Below are 21,430 nucleotides of genomic sequence, written 5' to 3'. Positions count from 1 at the left end.
TTTCATTTGCTGGTAATAGTCTTTCTCTAAAGAGAACCTGGAATCAGGGCTGGGAGGCACCCTGGCCTGTCTGCCTCGCAGAAGCCCTTCGACCATTGGCAATAACTGACCGTCTCTCTCCGGCTACTGCCAGTGAAGGGGGAAGGAATAAAAGTTCTTCCAGAAACCTGAAAACCCTGCCCACCACCCTATATTTCCGCCACTCTCGTTCCACCTCTGTCCTCTGGGGCTGCCCAGGGTCAGCGGGGCTCTCAGGCCAGCCCTTTGACAGCTGAAATGCCCACAGGCTCTCCTCCTCTCGGGCTTGTTGTAGGCTCCCCTCTGTTGTTCTCCCAGTCCTTAGAGGGCATTTCTAGGCCTTTATTGCCCTGTCTGCTCTGGATGCCTTTGTGTGCAAGCCTGTGTTTCCCATGAGGGATGGCTGCCACAGGATGCTGCCTGAGAACAGTCACAGCATTAACCACTGGCAGGAGGCTCAGCTGGATGCCAGAAAGCTATGTTTAGAATTGTTAGCCCATTACAAAATTGGTTTCACTTGACTGAATTTCACTTCAACATCAGCATTATCAAATATTAAAAGCATCTAGGACTTATTTTTGCATGCAAGTATTAGAAGTCTTGGTTACCTTCTAAAATGGGATACTTGTGACATCAATAATGCTACAAAACCAATGACGCTTCTGCCCAACGCCCAGGCCAAAGTGGGTGACAGCAAGAAGTTGACACCAAGAACAGAAGGGATGGCTGACCTGGTAAGAGGTAGGGAGTTGGGGGGCAAGATTTGAAATTGTTGTTCTGTGGGGACCTGCAGCCTAGCAAAAGTTCACCTGGTTCTCAAACATGGGCTGCTCTTTATTGTCACAGGATACAGTGAGATTCCTGGTCACTGGAAGTCTAATGCTATCTACACCTGTTGCCTGTTCTGTAAAAAATACAGTCAACTCTGTTTTTGTCCCTGCTGTGTCTTGACACGTTCCAACTTGCCTGTCATTAATTCATGCCACTGGGCAGAGAACAACCACAGAGCATTCAGTCGTCAGTAAAGAGCTGTGCTATAGGTGTCTGCAGGATGTATTCCTGTATCTGAGCAGCTAGGTCATATTACCCAACATTTTGATAAATCCTGCCAAATGCCTACTTACATTCCGACCAACAGCACACCAGTGTCGCCTTTTCCCACACTCTTGCTGATCGTCTGCGGTGGTTACAGGGTCTTGAGAAGATTAAATGAGTTAATATGTGTAAAGCAATTGGACCTTGCAAATGGTAAGCACTCAATCCATAGTACTGTGTTATTGTAATAGAGGGATATTAACAAGATTTAAAGTTTTGACAATTTGGTAAGTGAAAGTGGTCTATCAATGCTGTTTCTATTTATCTTTTCCCTGATGACAAGGAAATACTTTTTTTATTTTTATTTTTTTGAGACGGAGTCTCGCTCTGTCGCCCAGGCTGGAGTGCAGTGGTGCGATCTCGGCTTGCTGCAAGCTCTGCCTCCCAGGTTCACACCATTCTCCTGCCTCAGACTCCCAAGTATCTGGGACTACAGGCGCCCACCACCATGTCCGGCTAATTTTTTGTATTTTTATTAGAGACGGGGTTTCACCGTGTTAGCCAGGATGGTCTCGATCTCCTGACCTCGTGATCGACCCACCTCAACCTCCTAAAGTGCTGGGATTACAGGCGTGAGCCACTGCGCCCAGCCACAAGGGAATACTTTCAACATACTTAGGACCCATTTGTGGTAGTTCTATGATCTGCCTGTTCACATTCTTTGCCCATTCTTGTATTGGACTGTTTTTCTTTTGATTTGTAGGAACGCTTGGTATTTTTGAGATATTTACCTTTTGCTATTTACACTGTAAACATGTCCCCTCAGATTTTATTCATATTCATGTACAAAAATTTTAAATTTGTATACCCTCAAATCTGTCAGTCTTTCTTTTCATGGCTTATGATTAACATTTTATCCCAATATTTAGAAAATACTCTTAGGTCATCTTTCTGTAGTTCTTATATTTGTCTTGCATATGGCTTTCCAGCACTCAATATTGATCTGAATCACTATTTTCTCAGTGATCTGCAACTCTCCGTGTATACATCTGTTTTTCCCCCTGCTCTCTTTATATCGTAGTTCCTGGATCTGTGTTTACTCCTGCCCTAGAAACACACTGTTAAAATTACTCAAGGATCACAGCTCCCAGTGATAGCTCATTATGCTTTTTCAGTTTTTTGGCTCTTCTATTCACGTACATTCGCTCTTCTAAATGAACTTCAGAATTAGTCTATCAAGTTCCAAAAGCAATTTGTTGGAAGAGCTTTAAATCTGAATTTAATTTGACTCTATTACCAAAAGCTTTTATGCTGGTTTATTACTACTACTTAGTAATACCAACAGCCTACTTTTTGAGCCTTAGATCTTCCCGCTGCCCCCCCGCCACAACGAGCCTGCAGCGGTTACTGAGAGGCTTTACAATTGGGGGTCTGCGCTTTTCGTGCATGCAGGTCACTCCACCTGCAACGCCCTTTCAACTTCTTTGCCCGGCACAGCTAACTTGAAACTCCGCTCGTATCACCTCCATCAGGAAGACTTCCTTGCAGTCCCCTATCTGTAGTTTGGGTTAGTTGTCCTTTCCATGTGGCACTCTATCCTTACCTCTGTTACAGCACCTGGAAGTGGCTTACTTACTGGTTATTCCAAAACACTTCACTCATGAATTGTGCATCCCCAGTGCCGGGTATGTGATGTTCGGTAGGCATTCAACAAATATTCTGCTCAATGAACAAAAGATGACACACATGACAAAACCACAGTTCTGAAAGGCTAGCATCTTCCTCCCTTCTCAGAGCTGTGCAAGCCAAGTGTGGCACTGCTACCTGAACATTCTCACACAGGAAGAAAAGGAAAAAGAGTGAAAGAGTGTGAAGCTAGTACACTAGTTTGTCTAAGAAATGGCACAACGTGTGGTTGCAATTTTCTAAAGAAACAAGCTTGCAGATTAATGTAAATCAAAAGGTGAATTATGACAAAGTGTTGCAAGAGCCAGATGAATCTACTGATTTACATCCTGTTAGGAAGCATGTGCTATATAAAGAAAAAGAACAATGAAATAAATAACTGTCAGACTAAGTCTCTTTTCTTTTTTTTTATTTTATTTTATGGAATCTTGCTCTGTTGCCCAGGCTGGAGTACAGTGGCATGATCTCAGCTCACTGCAACCTCTGCCTCCCAGATTCAAGTGATTCTCTTGCCTCAGGCTCCCGAGTAGCTGGGGTTACAGGCACCTGCCACCACACCCAGCTAATTTTTGTATTTTTAGTAGAGATGGGGCTTTGCTATGTTGGCCAGGCTGGTCTTAAACTCCTGACCTCAGGTGATCCACCCGCCTCGGCCTCTCAAAGTGTGGGGACTACAGGCATGAGCCACCACACCTGGCCTATGTAAGTCTCTTTTCTAATTTCACCAGTTGCCTTGTACTGTAATAGTATATAAATTTTATCTATACTTACACAGCTAAAAATGCTACAAATTCCATTTTTAACTCTTTAAAAATGCTCCCATTTCTGCTCCTCTATTGCTTAATTTTATCCATAAATCCTGTTTATTGCAATGGACACGTAAGTTTTCCATTAGTACAGTACGGGACTATAACATTTACTTCCACGGGAAAGCAGCGGGCAACTGGTCAAATACTCAGTTATGGGGAAACGAGGATGCCCACAAATCTTCACTGTGCAACTTTTTAAAGCTATGACAAAGGTGACTTGAACTCCATCGATTCCTTCCACGAATACATCACCTTCTTTAGTTTTTGCTAAGCACACTAAAACTTGTGGGGAGGACACAAAGAGCTTACATACTAACACACCTGGGAAAAACACAGAAATCCATGTGCTAAGCTGAAAGAACTCCCAGTTTCACTTTGCTTTTCATTAGAAATGGTGTGCTGTTAAATTCCTAAGGATTCGTCACCTGCCCCCTGCTTGGTTAATTCAACCTTAGTTCTACTGACCCAGCATTTGTACTTCTGTACTTCTTTTTAATTTAACCTTACAAGTTAGAGCAATGTAATCATGAATAAAACTCTATTTTTTGTTTTAATGTAGAAGTGACTGTAGGAGTCACTTCTGCATTAAAGTGACAGATACAAGTACAACGAAAATCTATGTATTACTTTTAAGAAAATTTTAAGAGCTTTTATTTCAAACTGTATCTAAAAATACTTTCACTGCAACCAGAAATCTGGTTACTCCTCAGGAATACACTAATACAATTTCACCTGGATATGAATTCATTAAACAACTGTAATATGAAAAAGAGAACTCTAGGACAGACAAATGAAATTTCAAAATATACACAAATCACAGAGTGATGAGAAAGCTTTACTGCACTGTTTTCGAATTTAGTCAGTTAAAAAATTTGAGTATTTTTTTGAAACAGGTCTTGCTATGTTGTCCATGCTGGTCTTAAACTCCTGGGCTAAAACGATCTTTCTCCCTCAGCTTGTCAGGTAACTGGGATTTGCAAACACTCTGCTTCACAATGGTGTTTCAAAGATGGGTACATATTTGTTGTATATTTCAAAGTCTCACATTAACAACTATCACCTGCATTACTCAACACTTATTATAAGCAAGGCCTTGTGCTGAATATGAAATAAATACCTCATCTTTAAAATTAGGAATCTCTTCATTTCAAAGATGAGTCGAAAGTGCAGGGAGTGAACGTGATTTGGTCAAGGTCGCACAGGAGGTGGTGGGTCTGGAAAGTGAATTGGGCCTGTCTCTTGACCACTTTGCCACACTGCCTCCATGCACGCTGATGCTCACCTACAATCCCTGTGCCAACACCATAACAACATGGGATGGTGTTCCAGAAAGGCCTTCCACTGACAAAATCAAACGAAGTCACTGGAATAGTGTCCGAGTCAGAAATTTAAGGGCAGGGACCTTAGAGATTAGAGGTCATGAGAGGTTCAAACTTCTCATTTTAGATGAGAAATGGAAGTACTAGTTGGTGGCATAATAAGTTCTAGTTTCCAAGTCCTCACCTATGGTTCAGAGATTTTCCCATTCTGCTTAATCACAGAAAGCTCAGAGACATTATTTATTTTTTCCTGTTGCCCAGGCTGGAGACTCGATCTTGGCTCACTGCAACCCCCAACTCCCAGGCTCAAGCGACTGTCCCACCTCAACCTCTTGAGTAGCTGGGACCGCAGGCACGTGTCACCACATCTGGCTAATTTTTGTACTTTTTGTAGAAATGGGGTTTTGCTATGTTACCCAGGCTGGCCTCGAACTCCTGAGCTCTAGCAATTCACCCGCCCAGGACTTCAAAGTGCTGGCAATACAGGTGTCAGCCACCACGCCCGACCTCAAACATTGTCTTCATAGGATATTTCCAACTTAGTTGAAAGGCAAGACTTTTATGACCTAATCAGCAAAAAATATAGGATATATAGTATACAGTAAGTGTAAAGGTGTGTGTTACAAACTAGGCATATTACATCTGTAAGAATAGAATGGAGACAGAGCTGCTTGGGGAAGCCTCAGGGGTGCGGGGTGACAATGAACTGGAAGGAAAGCGGGGGTGGGAGGGGCAATTAAGCATGTGTGCATAGCGGGAGGGGACTTGACTGCGAGCATGGCACACTTGTGAGACAGTAAGAAAGCAATCCCAATCATAATAGAAAGTAGGCCATGGAGACCAGGCACGGTGGCTCATGCCTGGAATCCCAGCACTTTTGGAGGCTGAGGCAGGTGGATCACCTGGGGTAGGAGTTTGAGACTATCCTGACCAACATGGTGAAACCTCTTCTCTACTAAAAACACAAAATTAGTCATGCATGGTGGCAGTCGCCTGTAATCCCAGCTACTCAGGAAGCTGAGCCAGGCAGGAGAATCACTTGAACCCGGGAGGCAGAGGTTGCGGTGAGCCAAGACTGTGCCATTGCATTTCAGCCTGGGCAACAAGAGAGAAAAGTCAGTCTCAAAAAAAAAAAGGGAAAAAAGAGAAAGTAGGCCATAGACAGTAGAAGGGAAAAATGATGGGGAGACTCAGCTATGAAGGGCCTTCACAGCCAGACAGAAAAATGGAGAGTACATTAGTAACTAGGTGACCAGGGCAGATTTGTGAGGGGGCCCCTCATCAATGAAGGTGATGAGTTAGAAAGATGCACCTGGCTCTGATACCAGAGACTGTTAAGGAAGAGATGAAATTGGTATAAAATGAAGATTTTTGTTTGGGAGTCAAGAATGAATTTCTTATTTTGTGCTCACTACAAAGATTGATCAATTTTTTGAGATTTTTTAATCCATAAAATGATTTATGTTCTTCTATATATTGTATATAAATATGCATATATAGTGTATATAGTATATAAAAATATGTATTTTATACTATATATAAATATATATATAGTATAGATAGATATATAGTATATAAAAATATACATATACACACACACACACACCTTTTTTTGAAATGGAGTTTTGCTCTTGTCGCCCAGGCTGGAGTGCAACGGTGCGATCTCTGCTCGCCGCAACCTCCACCTCCCAGGTTCAAGCAATTCTCCTGCCTCAGCCTCCCGAGCAGGTGGGATTACAGGCATGCACCAACACGCCCAGCTAATTTGGTATTTTTAGTACAGACTGGGTTTCTCCATGTTGGTCAGGCTGGTCACAAACTCTCGACCTCAGGTGATCCGCCCACCTTGGCTTCCCAAAGTGCTGGGATTACAGGCATGAGCCACCGTGCCCAGCCTACAATATATATTTTAGAAGGACTATGAACTAGGAATATTTTCTTGGATAATGTTATCATATTTACAGAGACAAATATTTAATGAAAGAATATTATCATAGCAAGGTTTTATGGACTTAATTGCTTATTTTCTACTTACCTAAGAAGATACCAGTAACATTCTGCACCAGCAGCATTTGATGAGAACACTGATGCAATACTGTCAACCAATCACATCACAACCAGATACAACCAGAACAGGCAGGGCTGTTACATTTCTTATTCAGTTTTTCAAAATAAGCCCCTTAAATTAACACACCAAGCTATTTAGGTCTAACTATAGAATCCTTTTCTCTGTTAAGATTTTCCCAAGGACCATATTGGGAAAGTAGCACGTTTGATTGTAAACGGTTGGCAACTAAATAGATGAGACTATACTCTTGGTCAGTGAATATATTTTATCTTTTCTGCCTTGCTTTTTGGTGACAATCATTGACCTATATCCCCTCTACAAAGTGGTTAGCAGATGAAAGTCAAGGCTATTTGAAGAGACTTGGTAAAGTTGTCTAAAAATATTAGTTCTGACTATACTCCAAAGTCATAGTTCTGAAAAACATTGCTTTTATAAATACTTTTAGGTCATGCTAGAATCAGTCCCCATATTAAAAAGCAGCACATGAAAGAAAACAAGAATATGACTTGTGACATGTTTCTTTTAAATTCCAATCTAAGAAGCCTCCTTGCATATCTAATTACAGACCTTAATTTCACAACCATGAGCAGGTAAGTTTCCATTCTAGAAACAGCACCAATTATTAGTTGTTACTTGAAACCGAAAAATTGAAGAATCTAACAGAGAACATGGCAGTTGACCACAAATACTTTGTTCTCTCCCAAAAATTCCTTAAAACTACAGTACATGAATTTTTCAAAAGTACAAATCCATCAAGTCAAGGAGATTGGAAAAGAAGCTGACATGAAATGAGAGACATCTACATTTTGGCAGCTGGAAAGCAAATAAACAAGTGGTGATTTTTCTTAGGAGCCAAACCAAAGCTAACAACTAGTTACAGGCAAGGAAGCAACAAGAAGCGGGGCTTAGGATGAGGAGATATCAGACAGGCTTGGCTCAATGTGTGTGACTAAGTTACAGTTAGAAACACTTAGTGGAAGGATCAGTCCCTGCAAAAAATGCTTGTGTGCACTCATAAGACAGACTAGGAAATTGAGAGAAAAGGGTTTTACTGAAAAGTTTTCACTGCTGGGTTCTAAAGTATCTGCCTTGATGCGTTCGTATGAACTAATGTACAGACCTTTAGTTTCTGATGAAAAATAAGCTCAGCTGAAGTAGCTCATGCCATCTGCAAACTCATGAGCAATAATGTAAATAAACAGAGGGAAAACACAATTAAATTTTAAAACCCACTTGAAATGAATTTGTCTGTCTCTGTGTATGTAGTATGGACCAAAATATGTCATTTCTATAGCTCAGCAGCAAAGCTGAAAATAGCAAACAGTTTTCAGATCAAAATGAATGTCTCATCTTATGTGGTTTTTACCTGGTTGGAGCTTACTGGGATGATGCTGTATTCCGGCTCCAGGTAGGGGAGGTGGGCTTACCCCTGCAGGCCCAGCACCCTGGGTTGGGCTCACACTGGTTAGAGTCCCCGTAGGCAATGGCTGGCCTCTCTTTAATAGCTGCTTCTGTTCTTGCTGGCGGAAGCGTGGAGGCACCTCACGAGGCAGGTAACGGGATGCAGCTGGCTGCTGGCCACCGGCACATGAACGTTTGCCATTGTTGCTGCTGGAGATAGTGCTGGTGGAAGTACTGGTACTGGTACCGGCAGGTTGGGGCTGGCTTGAACAGGTCTTAGTAGGTTCTGGCACTAAAATGAGCAAAAGGCAAAAGAACCCAAAACTTTAGCTAGACCCCCTTAAAACCCAACCCAGACCAAAGAAACCATAACCAAACACTGAGAAAAAATGACAATGCAGTGCTCTGGAAACAGAACTGGACTGAAGCCTAGAGTTCCAAGTTTTGGAAACAGAGCTGGACTGAAGCCTAGAGTTCCTAGTTTTGGGAACAGAGCTGGACTGAAGTCTAGAGTTCCTAGTTTTGGAAACAAAGAGCTGGACTGAAGTCTAGAGTTCCTAGTTTTGGGAACAGAACTGGACTGAAGTCTAGAGTTCCTAGTTTTGGAAACAGAGCTGGACTGAAGTCTAGAGTTTCTAGTTTGAGACCTAGTTTTGCTACACACAAACCAATCTTGAGCATTTGAGCCAGCTATTCTTGGGCCTTGGTTTCCTAATCTGCAAAATCAAGGTGATACAGTAAGACTGGAGCAGCAGTTCTCACACTTGGTTTGCATCACCATCACCTAGAGGGCTTATGCGAGCCTAGACACCTGGTGCCCACCTCCAGACTTTCTGATTCAGTATCAAAAAGCAAGGAGAAACTGGGAATTTGCTTTTTTCTTAGTGTCAGACGGTGTCTCACTCTGTCACCCAGGTTGGAGTGCATGCAGTGTGGCGCCATCTTAGCTCAGTGCAACCTTCACCTCCCGGATTCAAGTGATTCTCCTGCCTCAGCCTCCAGAGTAGCTGGAATTACAGGTGCAGGCCACCAAGCCCAGCTACTTTTTATATTTTTAGTAGCGATGGGGTTTCACCATGTTGGCCAGGCTGGTCTTGAACTCCTGACCTCAAGTGATCCGCCTGCTTCAGCCTCCTAAAGTGCTGGGATTATGGGTGGGAGTCACCATGCCTGGCCAGAATTTGCATTTCTAACAATTACTGAGACGATGTTGATGCTGCTGGTTCTTGCACCTCTCTATGAGAACCACTGCTCTTGTTCAATATTTATAAAACGAAAGAATCTTCAGGTGTCCATGAATTTATATGTATTTTTGTTTTAACTCTGATGATAATGTATAGAACATATATTGGTGCATTCTGGGTTATCTGAATAATTAAAGCTAAATAATGACGTTTTAGTCAGCAACTGACTTCATATATGACAGTGGTCCCGTAAGATTATAATGGAATTGAAAAATTCCTATTGTCTGGTGACACAGATGTTGCAATGTCATAGTATAACACATTACTCATGTGTTTGTGGTGATGCTGGTGGTAACAAACCTACTGTGCTGCCAGTCATATAAAAAGTCTAGGGAGGCCAAGGTGGGCGAATCACCTGAGGTCAAGAGCCTGAGACCAGCCTGGCCAAAATGGCGAAACCCTCTCTACTAAACACACACACACACACACACACACACACACACAAACACACACTAGCCAGGTGTGGTGGCACGTGCCTGTAATCCCAGCTATTCAGGAGGCTGAGGCAGGAGAACTGCTTGAACCCGGGAGGTGGAGGTTGCAGTGAGCTGAGATTGCGCCACTGCACTCCAGTCTGGGCGACAAAGCGAGACTCTGTCTTAAAAAAAAAAAAAAAAAAAAAGTCTAGCACATAACATTATGTACAGTAGTAATTACGTACAGTAGTACATAATGGTTCAGAATAACTATGTTACTGGTTTATGTATTTACTATGCCTTTTGTCATTATTTTAGAGTGTATTGCTTCTACAGAAAAAAAAAACAAAAAAAACAAAAAACCACCACGAACAACAGTTAACTGTAAAACAGCCTAAGGCAGGTCCTTCGGGAGATATCCAGAAGTCATTGTTATCACAGGAGATGAAAGTTCCACGCATGTTATCTTCCAGTGGGACAAGATGTGGAGGTGGAAGACAGTGATACTGATGATTCTGACCCGTGTAGGCCTTGGCTTGTGTGTGTGTTTGTGTCTAGGTTTTTAACAAGTTTAAAAGTTTAAAAAAAAAAATTAAACACAGAAAAGACTTAGAGAATAAGGATATAAAGAAAAATATTCTTTGTACAGCTGTACAATGTATCTTTTAAGCTAAGTATTATTATGAAAGAGTAAAAAAAACTTAAAAAAAATTAAAAAGCTGTATTCCTGAAAAAAAAAGTTTTAAAAATAAGTTTAGTGTGGCCTAAGTGTATAGTCATGTCCTAGGCCTTCACAATCACTCACCACTCACTGACTCCTCAGAGCAACTTCAGTCCTGCAAGCTCCATTCATAGTTAACTGCCCTATACAGGTGTACCTTTTAAAAATTCTTAATAGTGTATTTTTCTTGTCCCTTTCCTATGTTTAGATAACATAAATACTTACCATTGTGTTGCAACTGCCTACAGTATTCAGTATAGTAATATGCTGTAGAGGCTTGCAGCCTAGGAGCGAAAGGTTCTACCACCTGGCGTAGGTGAGTAGCAACCTATACCATCGAGGTTTGCACAGTGACAAAACAGCCTAACGATGCATTTCTCAGAACGTATCTCTCTGTCAAGCAAGGTATGATTGTACTACTGAATTTCAGTGTCAGCAACTGTGGTCTGGCATCTGTAGCACCGCCACACTCTGCCAGATTTACTGAATGCAGTTGGGCCTACTGTGCGAATAATGAATTTGCATTAAGTGAAGGTCCAAAATCATATTACAGTTGCATAAACAAAGATTTCATAGTAATTTAAATTTTAAAAAAGGAGCAGAAGAGTTGGGTCATAACCTAATACTAGAGTTTACTAATAAGCATGCCAAATGCAAACAGTGATTCGAGTAGTAACTCTGCACGCCGACATGTAAAGTGCAAAAGAGTCTTGCGCCTCAATAATCAGAGTCCCACCTCATCTTGTACACAAAACATCATTATCCAGGTCATTACATTTATCTTGTTATTTGAAAACACTTTTGGTTTTCTACTCAATTTGTAAACATCACTGGTTTGATAGTTGAAAAAAGCTATGTACAAAATGAGTTTATACCTAGTTCTGTACATACCTTTTATGTAGAAGAAACAATAAAAAATACTTTAAGTCAACAATGGGGGGTGTTTCATGATACGGTACTGTTTTCCTTTACATTGTCAGCTCCAGTCTACCTGCAGTTTTTGTCTTTCAACGTGGAATTGACCATCTACCATGTGAACACTACAATGTCTACACTGCCAGTATCCTCCAGGTCTTTGCCTCACTGTCTACCTGTCACCAATGCTTGGCAAGTCCTTAGTCCTGGATGAACCCACTGTCTACTCTCCTTACTTCCTGACTCAGGTTGCTAAGTAGCTCTCAAGAAAATCATGTGACATGCAGTTTGGTACCACTATGAATGCATGGTCCCGGCCTCAGAACACCCTCATTGCTTCCTGTCAATCCTGCAACTTCCTGGGTCTGCCTTGTTCCAGTGCTGTCAACAATTCATTTAAAGATCTTCCACTCCTGAACTCCTAATGCCTTTACCTCCTTGTTCCCACTTCTCCCCATCTCCAGAAAATGAACTTGACTACTCTGCAGAATAAATAAAAGCCATCAAGTAAAAACTTCAAGTTTCTGTCACTACAGATATATGAGTGTCACCCTGTTCTTTGTCCCACATCTGTTACTCCTATCTAAGGCTAATACTGTATTCCATCAACTCGAAGACGCACATCCCTTCACAGGTTACCATCACTTCCATTGGGATGTGTGTTATAATGGATGACATGTCAGTGCACAGGCAGCATATTTTCCTTTCTTAATGGTATGTGCAATACTGATATGTCTCACAATCAATGGGGTCAAAGAGGCAATGCAAGGGGGCACCCTCCAAACCTCTGGATCCTATCTTAGGGACTTTGTGTGTCCTGGGTCTTCAACTCACAACTCTCTCCAAAGTAGATATGAAGGCCCAAAACATAAGATTGGGTCTTGGATCAATTCCTTGCTTTACAAATATTTCTCTATTTTTTTTCTAGCCAGAGTTTTAATGAGGGAACCGAATATAAAAAAGAAGAGGGTTGCTGTGTTTGTGTGCGGAGTGAAAGAAATTGCATTTCCAACCTGTAACTGGCCCAGGGACTGTCTGGCTACTGTAATTAGCTCCTTCTCATTATCATTTGAACACATTCAAATCTTTAATCTCTTCACAAATGGCAACAATCACCTCTCTCCTGGACTCCACATTCTCCTCCAGCTCCTCCCACTCTCTCCTGTCCTCCTGCAAACCTTCATGGAAACTGACTACCCAAGGCCATAATTTCTTCCTTGCTGCTAAAATCCAAGGCCATGTTATCTTTTGACCCCTCAGTCTTTAGACCAAAAGACCCCTGAGCTGTCTTTATCAGCGATGACCACTCCTGCCTTCTTGCCTGTCTACTCCTCCATGCTGTATTTCCCGTCCCCCTTGGCAGGTTTCCTTTTATGCCTTCGTTGTCCACTCTTTTATACTTGATACAGTTCAAAATCAACATGTCCCATATACTCATCAGCTTTCTTGCCTCGCCCTTCTGAATATTTCAATCTCTCCTACATCTCATCAATCACCAAACCTTGTCATTTATATTAATAGCTCCTAAATACCCTCCACCCTCAAATATCACTCAGTTTCATCCATCTATTTTCATTCCAACTGTCACCATCAGAACCTGGGCACCCTCATCTCTTAGCTGCAACACTATAAGAGACTTTCTAATCCACCAGCTATACTGCAGCCACTGTGATCCTTCTGAAATGCAGATTTCTTTCCTGGTTTAAAACTCTGAGGTCTTGTAACGTTCTCAGAATAAAATCCAAACTCTCTGCAAGGTCCACGTGGTCCTGAGCAGTAAGACTCCCAGTTCCCCAGACTTAGCTTTGAGGTTCAGCAAGTGCTAAACTCCCCTGTGAGCTGCTTGCTTCTTCATCTAACCACCACATTTCATCAATTCTAGGGCACATTTCCTAACATTTCAACATTTCTGAAATTGGGATGCATGTTATAACTGACAATGAATGTATCAGTTTAACTATTTTTTTCTTTCTTAGTGGTACACAAAATAGTGCATAATACAATTGATAATGTCAGAGTAAAAAACTGTGGCAATTCCTAGTTGTTCTTTAAATATCAGACTAAATGTCACTTCCTCTCCAAACCTCCTGTGACTCACCTAAGCCAGTCTAGGTGCTTCTGACTGAACATCCACAGTACCCGGTATTTGGCACAGCACTCAGCATTATGTATATTACTTTTTTAAATGACTGTCTTCTTCTCTAGGCTGTAAATTATGGCAGCATAGTGCCTGACAACAGTGAGTGCTACATAAATGTTGAAGGAGTGTTTTTCTCAAACATATAAAGTTTAAAAAATACAGAGACAGCAACATAATATAAAGAAATTAGTTGATGAAATAAAAAACCACTAAGGCTAGAGACCTCAAAAACTTGGATTCACTTCCAGTAATTTTCATATCCCTAGACTTCAGTTTTCTCATCTGGAAATGAAAGGTTTAGACTAGCTGACACCCTAAGGCTTCTTCTAATTCTGAAAGCCTATGGTTTAAGTGAAACCCAGAGAACACGACATGCAGTTTTAATTTTGTGATGGCTAGCATTTCAGGGTCCACAGATTTCCTCCTCCCTATGTCCAGCCTGTCTCTGCTCCTATTTCCCCGGCCTTGATATAGACATGAAATACTTTTTGTAATTACTTTAGACTTTAAAGTTCTTTACCTTTATATGGAATGAACATCCATTATATCTTTTCTTTTTAAAGAAAGGTGCAGAACCTATTTATTATAAGTTGAAGTTGATTCTTAAATGTATAGGGGCCTTCAAATATAAATAGATATATATTTTCTTGATAGTGACCTTCAGCTAATTATAATAACAGAAAAGCTAAGAGGTATTTACCCAAACGAGTTGAAAACTTACATTCATACAAAAACCTGCACATAAATGTTTATAGCAGCTTTATTCATAACCGTCAAAAACTGGAAGCGACCAAGATGTTTTTCAGTATGTGAATGGATAAACTGGTGCATCCAGACAATGGAACATTATGTGATTTAAAAAAATTAGTTATCAAGTCATGAAAGCATAGAGGAACTAAAAATGCATATTGTTAAGTTCAAGAAGCCAATCAGAAAAGTGCAGTATGTAGAAAATCCACAGTATGTAGATACCGTATGATTCCAACTACGTGACATTTTGGAGAAGGCAGAACTACAGGGATGGTGGAAAGATCAGTGGTTGCCAGGGGAGTGGGGGATGACTATGGGGAGCACAGGGGATTTTTAGGGCAGGGAAACTGCAATGATGGATACACAATATTGTACATGTCAAAACCCATTGAGTGTATAATACAAATAGTGAACCCTAATGTAAACTGTGGAATTTAGTTAATAATAATGTATTGGCCAGATGTGGTGGCTTATGCCTGTAATCCCAGCACTTTGGGAGGCCGCGGTGGGTGGATCACCTGAGGTCAGGAGTTTGAGACCACACTGGCTAACACGGTGAACCCTGTCTCTACTAAAAATACAAAAATGAGCTGGGCGTCATGGCGCACACCTGTTATCCCAGCTACTCAGGAGGCTGAGGCAGAAGAGTCTTTGAACCTGGGAGGTGGAGGTTGCAGTGAGCTGAGATCGCACCATTGCACTCCAGCCTGGGCAACAGAACAAGACTCTGTCTTAAAAAAAAAAACCAAAAAAACAAAAAAACAAAAAACAGTATCAATACTGGAACATCAGTTGTATCAAATGTTCCACACAAATATGGGAAACTAGGGGTGGGAAGGAGAGGGAATACACGGGAACTTTGTACTTTCAGCTCAATTGTTTTGTAAACTTAAAATTGCTCTAAATAATACAGCCTATTAATAAAAAATGGAAATACAACCCACGACAGAGAAGAAAACTTGCTGTCTCTTTCACAATAGCAACTTTCCAAATAAAACTGAGAGCACAATACATAGACATTTGTCTGGTAAACTTAAAACCACTCAATGTATTTTAAAATTACAATCAACATACTAGCAATTATTTTTTCACACACTTTAATGTATCTGCCTCAAAAGGTTTTTTTGTTTTTGCTTTTTTTTTTTTGAGACAGTTTTATTTGCTCTTGATGCTCAGGCTGGAGTGCAGTGGCATAATCTCAGCTTACTGCAACCTCTGCCTCCTGGGTTCAAGTGATTCTTCCTGCCTCAGCCTCCCAAGTAGCTGGGATTACAGGCATGCACCACCATGCCTGGCTAATTTTTGTATTTTTAGTAGAGATGAGGTTTTACCATGTTGGCCAGGATGGTCTTGAACTTCTGACCTCAGGTGATCCACCCACCTTGGCCTTTCAAAGTGCTGGGATTACAGGCGTGAGTCATGGTGCCCGGCCAGGCTTGTTTGTTTTTTGAGACAGGGTCTCACTTTCGTTGCCCAAGCTGAAGTGCAGTGGCATGATCACAGCTCACGGCAGCCTTGGCTTCCCAGGCTCAGGTGACCCTCCCAGCTCAGCCTCCCAAGTGACTAGGATGACAGATGCATATCACCATGTCCAACTAATTTTTTTGTATCTTTAGTAGAGATGGGTTTTTGACGTGTTTCCCAGGCTGGTCTTGAACTCCTGGACTCAATCTACCCACCTCAGCCTCTCAAAGTGTTGGGATTACAGGCATTAGCTACTGTGCCCAGCTCAAAAGTTTTATTCTAGACTCAACAAGTGCTTCTTGGAAAGCTAGGAATATTGGTTCTTTTACTACAAAATTCAAAAGCAGCAACAGCAGAAGAGGAGGAGGAGGAAGAGGAGGAGGAGAATAAAAAAAGAGAACTATTAGCAAGCTACAGAAATTTTTGTGATGAAAAACCCAGCTTCTCTTTTGTAAACAACTGACATTGGATGACTAGCTACTATAAAAGTCAAAGTACAGTCATCCCTCAGTATCCAAGAGGGATTGGTTCCAGAAACCCCCTTGAATGCCAAAATCCACAGATGCTCAAGTCCCTGATATAAAACAGGTTATTATTTGCATATAACCTACGCACATCCTCCCACATACTTTTTGTTGCTTTTAACTTTTTTTTTTTTTTTTTAGAGATGGGGTCTCACTGTGTTGCCCAGGGTGGGCTGAACTTGAATTCCTGGGCTTAAGTGTTCCTCCCACCTCAACCTCCCAAATAGCTGGGACTATCAGCGCATACCACCATGCCTAGCTCTCCTATATATTTAAATAATCTCTAGATTACTTATAATACCTAATGTAATTTACATGCTATATAAATAGCTGTTATACTGTATTGTTTAGGGAATAATGACAAGAAAAAAAGGTCTGTACATGTTCAGTACAGATGCAACTGTCCATTTATATTTCAAATATTTTTGATTGACAGTTGGTTAAATCCATGGATGCGGAAGCCACAGATAAGGAGTGCCAACTGCACTTGTACTTCTACCTGTCATTTTGCCTTTCAAAAGACTGGAAATGAAGAAAATGCACCAGAACTCAAAACCTGATGGCAACAATTAGGCAAGGACTCAGGAGCAAAGAATTTGAGCTGATGGGAACCTCAGAAATCATCCAGTCCCACCCTCATCTGCAGACGCAGGCAGCCGAGATGATCTGGCTGAGATGACTGACCCAGCTGCCACTGGGACCAGAACTCACATCTCTGACCATGCTCTTCCACCATGCTGCTGCTAATCTTTCTTAAATGATTGAAGGACAAATTCAGGGTTGTTTTTCTTCAAAACCTTCAGAGGAAAAGGAATTCATGCTACAGAAGGGAAGAAGGAAGCAAATCATAAATGAATGTTATCAGTCCTTTTTTCAATATAAACCACCAAATTCTGAGACATTTGGACATGGAATATGGTTTCCTGTGTGCTATCTGCCTGATGCCTTATGTGCAGTCAATCTTACATCTAAGGCAGCCTCATTTTTTAAGAGTCAAAGTATTCCTAACCAGTCTTCCCTTTCCACCCTGAATAACTGTTATGTGAGCAGGGCAGGACTGGCAGGTGAACTAAGAATGCCCCTTACATTTTTAAAGGATGGGGAAAAAACTCCATATGGTCAGCAAAGTCTAAAATTCTGGGAATGACCTTGGTCAGAGTCTCACTGCCCCTGGGCATCTTTTTGGCCCAAAGGCTAGACCTACAGGAAAAGGGCCAGATACTAGTATAGGGAACAGAAACCACTTGTAATATTAGATTATCAGACATAGAAACCTTCTAGAGGAAAAATCCTGGTAATATATACCAAAGTCTTATTATGTAGGTGTTGTTTTATTTTAATTAAAAAAATTATAAATAGGCCAGGCGTGGTGGCTTACGCCTTTAATCCTAGCACTTCGGGAGGCCAAGGCAGGCAGATCACCTGAAGTTGGGAGTTCAAGGCAGCCTGGCCAACATGGTGAAACCCCATCTCTACTAAAAATATAAAAACTAGCTGGGCATGGTGGCATACCCCTGTAATCCCAATTACTTTGGAGGCTGAGGCAGAATAATCATTCGAGCCAGGGAGGCAGAGCTTGCAGTGAGCCAAGATTGCGCCATTGCACTCCAGCCTGGGTAACAGAGCGAGACTCCATCTCAAGAAAATAAAAATTAAAAAATAAATAATTAACCTATTCCATGTCTCCTCTCCAATTGTGAAAATAATCTTTTTTATGATTACTGAATGAAAAGTTAAAATGATGCTACTTATCAAGAAGAAACAGGAACATATTAAGTTAGGAGAAATGAAATTACTCTCTTAGAAACGCAAGTGCTGTTACTATATAATAGCCTTGAGCTACAAGCACAACAGGATCAGTGAATGAGTACAAGTACATCAAGCTTGTCTGAATGCGCAGCCCACGCCCCTCCTGTGTCCCTCAGAGACATCTTTGTGCTCTGCCGGCCCTCTCACCGCTAATGGACTTCAAGTCTTTGTACTCGTTCTCCAGCCCTGGACTCTCTAGAGAGGTTGTCCATGCTCACCACTCTGACCATCATTTCTGTGCTACTGATGCCTGAGTATTGTCCCAGTGTTGCCCTCGAGCTCGAAGTCCAGCCTCCTTCTTCAACTACCTACTGGACAGTGCTGCTTGAAGGAAGCTTTCTTTCACACTGAACGCATCCAAAAGTCAAACAACAATTTCCTAGTCTGAGTCCAGGACTGTGTTGGTTGCTGTAGGAAGGCACTGGAGCACTTAGGTTTCTCACTTAAGTGAATCAACAATGAACTGGGGAAATAAAGAAGACACACAGAGTATTTAAAGCTTGTGCAACTGACTGGAAATCTCAGACAACTGAAGAGAGGAGGGATGACAATGTGCTGCCCAGTACAGCAGCCACTGGCCAAGTGTGGCTGCTGAGCCTTGATGTCTAAATTGAGAGGTACTTAGTATTAAAACATATACTGGATTCTAAGCTGGGTGCGGTGGCTCATGCCTGTAATCCAAGCACTTTGGGAGGTCAAGGTGGGCAGATCATGAGGTCAGGAGATCGAGACCATCCTGGCTAACACGGTGAAACCCCATCTCTACTAAAAATAAAAAAAATTAGCCAGGCGTGGTGGCAGGCGCCTGTAGTCCCAGCTACTTGGGAGGCTGAGGCAGGAGAATGGCGTGAACCCGGGAGGCGGAACTTGCAGTGAGCAGACTCCAGCCTGGGCAAAAGAGCGAGACTCTGTCTCAAACAAACAAATAAACAAAAACCCAAAAAACAAAACAAAACAAACAAACAAAAACATATACTGGATTCTAAAGACTTAGTACCAAAAAAAGAGAAATACGTCATTAACAATTTTTCTGTTGATTTCACACTGAAATGGCAATATTTTGGATATATCAAGTTAAACATACATTATTAAAAGTAATTCTACCTGTTACTTTTTAAATGATGCATCTAGGCTATTTAAAATGATTTATGTGGCTCACATTTGTGGCTTGCATTATTTCTATTGAATGGTGCTGGTCTAGAAGTGGTATTGTTTTATTGAAAAGGATAAAGTTTAAGCTAGTTTCTCAGAAACCATTAAATAATTACCTGTTTTCATAAAGACTGAAAGTGAAACAGAGATTGAGAAACTAGAAGTTGTGACAGATCACAAGCTTTTTCAGGTGGGAGATTTTCCCTAACAACTATTTACTCTACACTAAAGTAGTAGCACATTATTTCACAAACAGAAAAAAAATGCCACAAAGCATGTATTCAATTAATAAAAAGACCAAGGGCCCTGGTGTATAATGCAAGCATGGCACACTCAGTTTACCCACATACTTGTTCTCACAGTGGTATTTCCAGCTTGCAACGCTAATGCTATGGCTGGTAGTCTACAGGTCATCCTGGACCCTAAGAAAAGGGAAGAGAGGCCTCACTCAGCAAAGCAACAGACAGAGGAATGGGGAATTCTGACCCAGTTGAGCTGTACCTCTGGGTCTCTTTTATATTATGTAGTGATAAATCTTCTCTGACTTAAGCCAGTACTTTTTGGATCTTTGAATCAAGCAGCCACCTAATAATCTCAAGTGATAAGTGGAGGATCTCAAAATCTGGATCTATTCTTACACCACAGATAAATTAAATGGGCATTTGTTTTGTCTAGCCATAAACTCTTTTCAGATCCTCATTTATGGGTCTATTACTGTCCAAAAAACCAGGGTATCAAAGCAATCTTGACACTCCCCTTCTTCAAAAAGACCTGACTCTAGCGCCATACCTCAAAGATAGGGACTCACATGGGAACCTACCCTTTTACACATCAGCATTTTCATGCAGCCAGAGAATACAGGAAGGCAATGGGAACTTTAGTTCTTCATGATTTTCAACAAATCATTTGTTTTATATAAGAAAAATTAAGACAGCAACCATTTAATAACTATATATTTAATTTTAAAAAACTTTCAGCAAGCTGGAAATTCTGGTTACTCTCTGCCTAGTAAACTTTTGCCTTTTGTTTTTTAAATGAGAGCGACATCTGCTGGTGAAAAGGTAGATGATAACTCTTTATATAAGAAAGCAACAGTCTTTTAAAACAATTTTCTTTCCAAGAATTTTCTTTCAGCTAAAATTTTCAGGTAGTATTGTCATAACAGGGCCAAACAGATAGATTCCCACATTTTGCTTTTTCTAAAACGACAGGCTACAGTATGGACACGAAGTTCAGACTGCTGTCCCTTCAGACTTTGGAGAACTTTATTTCGAAGGAGCTCCTTTTCAGACTTTTCTACTACATTGTCATCTCTAAGATACCAAGACAGAAGGAACTTGCCTTGCTGACCCAGCCTCCTTAGCTTCCAGTCTACCCTTGCTAGGGTCTGAGCTTTCTCAAGTCCTGGCTGCAACCCCATTCTCTCTGCTTCTTTCCTAGCTATTTTAGTTGGCTTGAGTCTCATCATGCTCAGTCACTTCAGTATTGCCATCTGTAACAGCCAAGGCCCCTGACCTTCCTTCCTTTCACTATGCTTGCTATCCATGCTTCTGTATCATCTCAACCTTCAGTCATTTCCAGACCACCTGACACTGCCACACATAGTCTCAGAAACAGCAATGAGCTGTTACCTACTAACACTAGCATAAGCACTCCCTGCCACCAAGAATTCCTCTTACTAACCTAACATGGACTGCCAAAACCTCCCTCCTGTAACGGCTTAAAACTTTTCCTGCACTCTGGAATCCTGATGCCATCCAGCTTCTCTCAATCTATGGCCTGGATTTCTAGTTTACAGAGACAGAAGGTACTCATTCATTCAATAAATAGAGGCTTTCTACAGCTCAGCCTCTTCCGGGCTGTATCAATGAACAAACAAGAGATTCCTGGCCCTGTGGAGCTCATATCTTAGCAGAGAAAAAAGGTCAAAGGTCAATAATAAACATGATGTGTAGGTAA

At 41.3% G+C, this 21,430-nt stretch overlaps 1 protein-coding gene across 1 annotated transcript in view; it reads right to left on the bottom strand.

The window, feature by feature from the left end:
• The window catches only part of TNRC6C (trinucleotide repeat containing adaptor 6C), a 137,392-nt gene that overhangs the window by 98,978 nt on the left and 16,984 nt on the right, over window positions 1-21,430 (bottom strand). Inside the window, 1 exon segment of the mRNA XM_031657814.1 lies at window positions 8,302-8,628. Within this exon segment, the coding sequence (XP_031513674.1) occupies window positions 8,302-8,628 (327 nt within the window).

Source organism: Papio anubis, chromosome 17, assembly GCF_008728515.1.
Source record: "Papio anubis isolate 15944 chromosome 17, Panubis1.0, whole genome shotgun sequence".
NCBI lineage: Eukaryota > Metazoa > Chordata > Mammalia > Primates > Cercopithecidae > Papio > Papio anubis.
The sequence above is the reverse complement of the archived record's forward strand: the minus strand, read 5'-3'. Positions and strand labels throughout refer to the sequence as shown.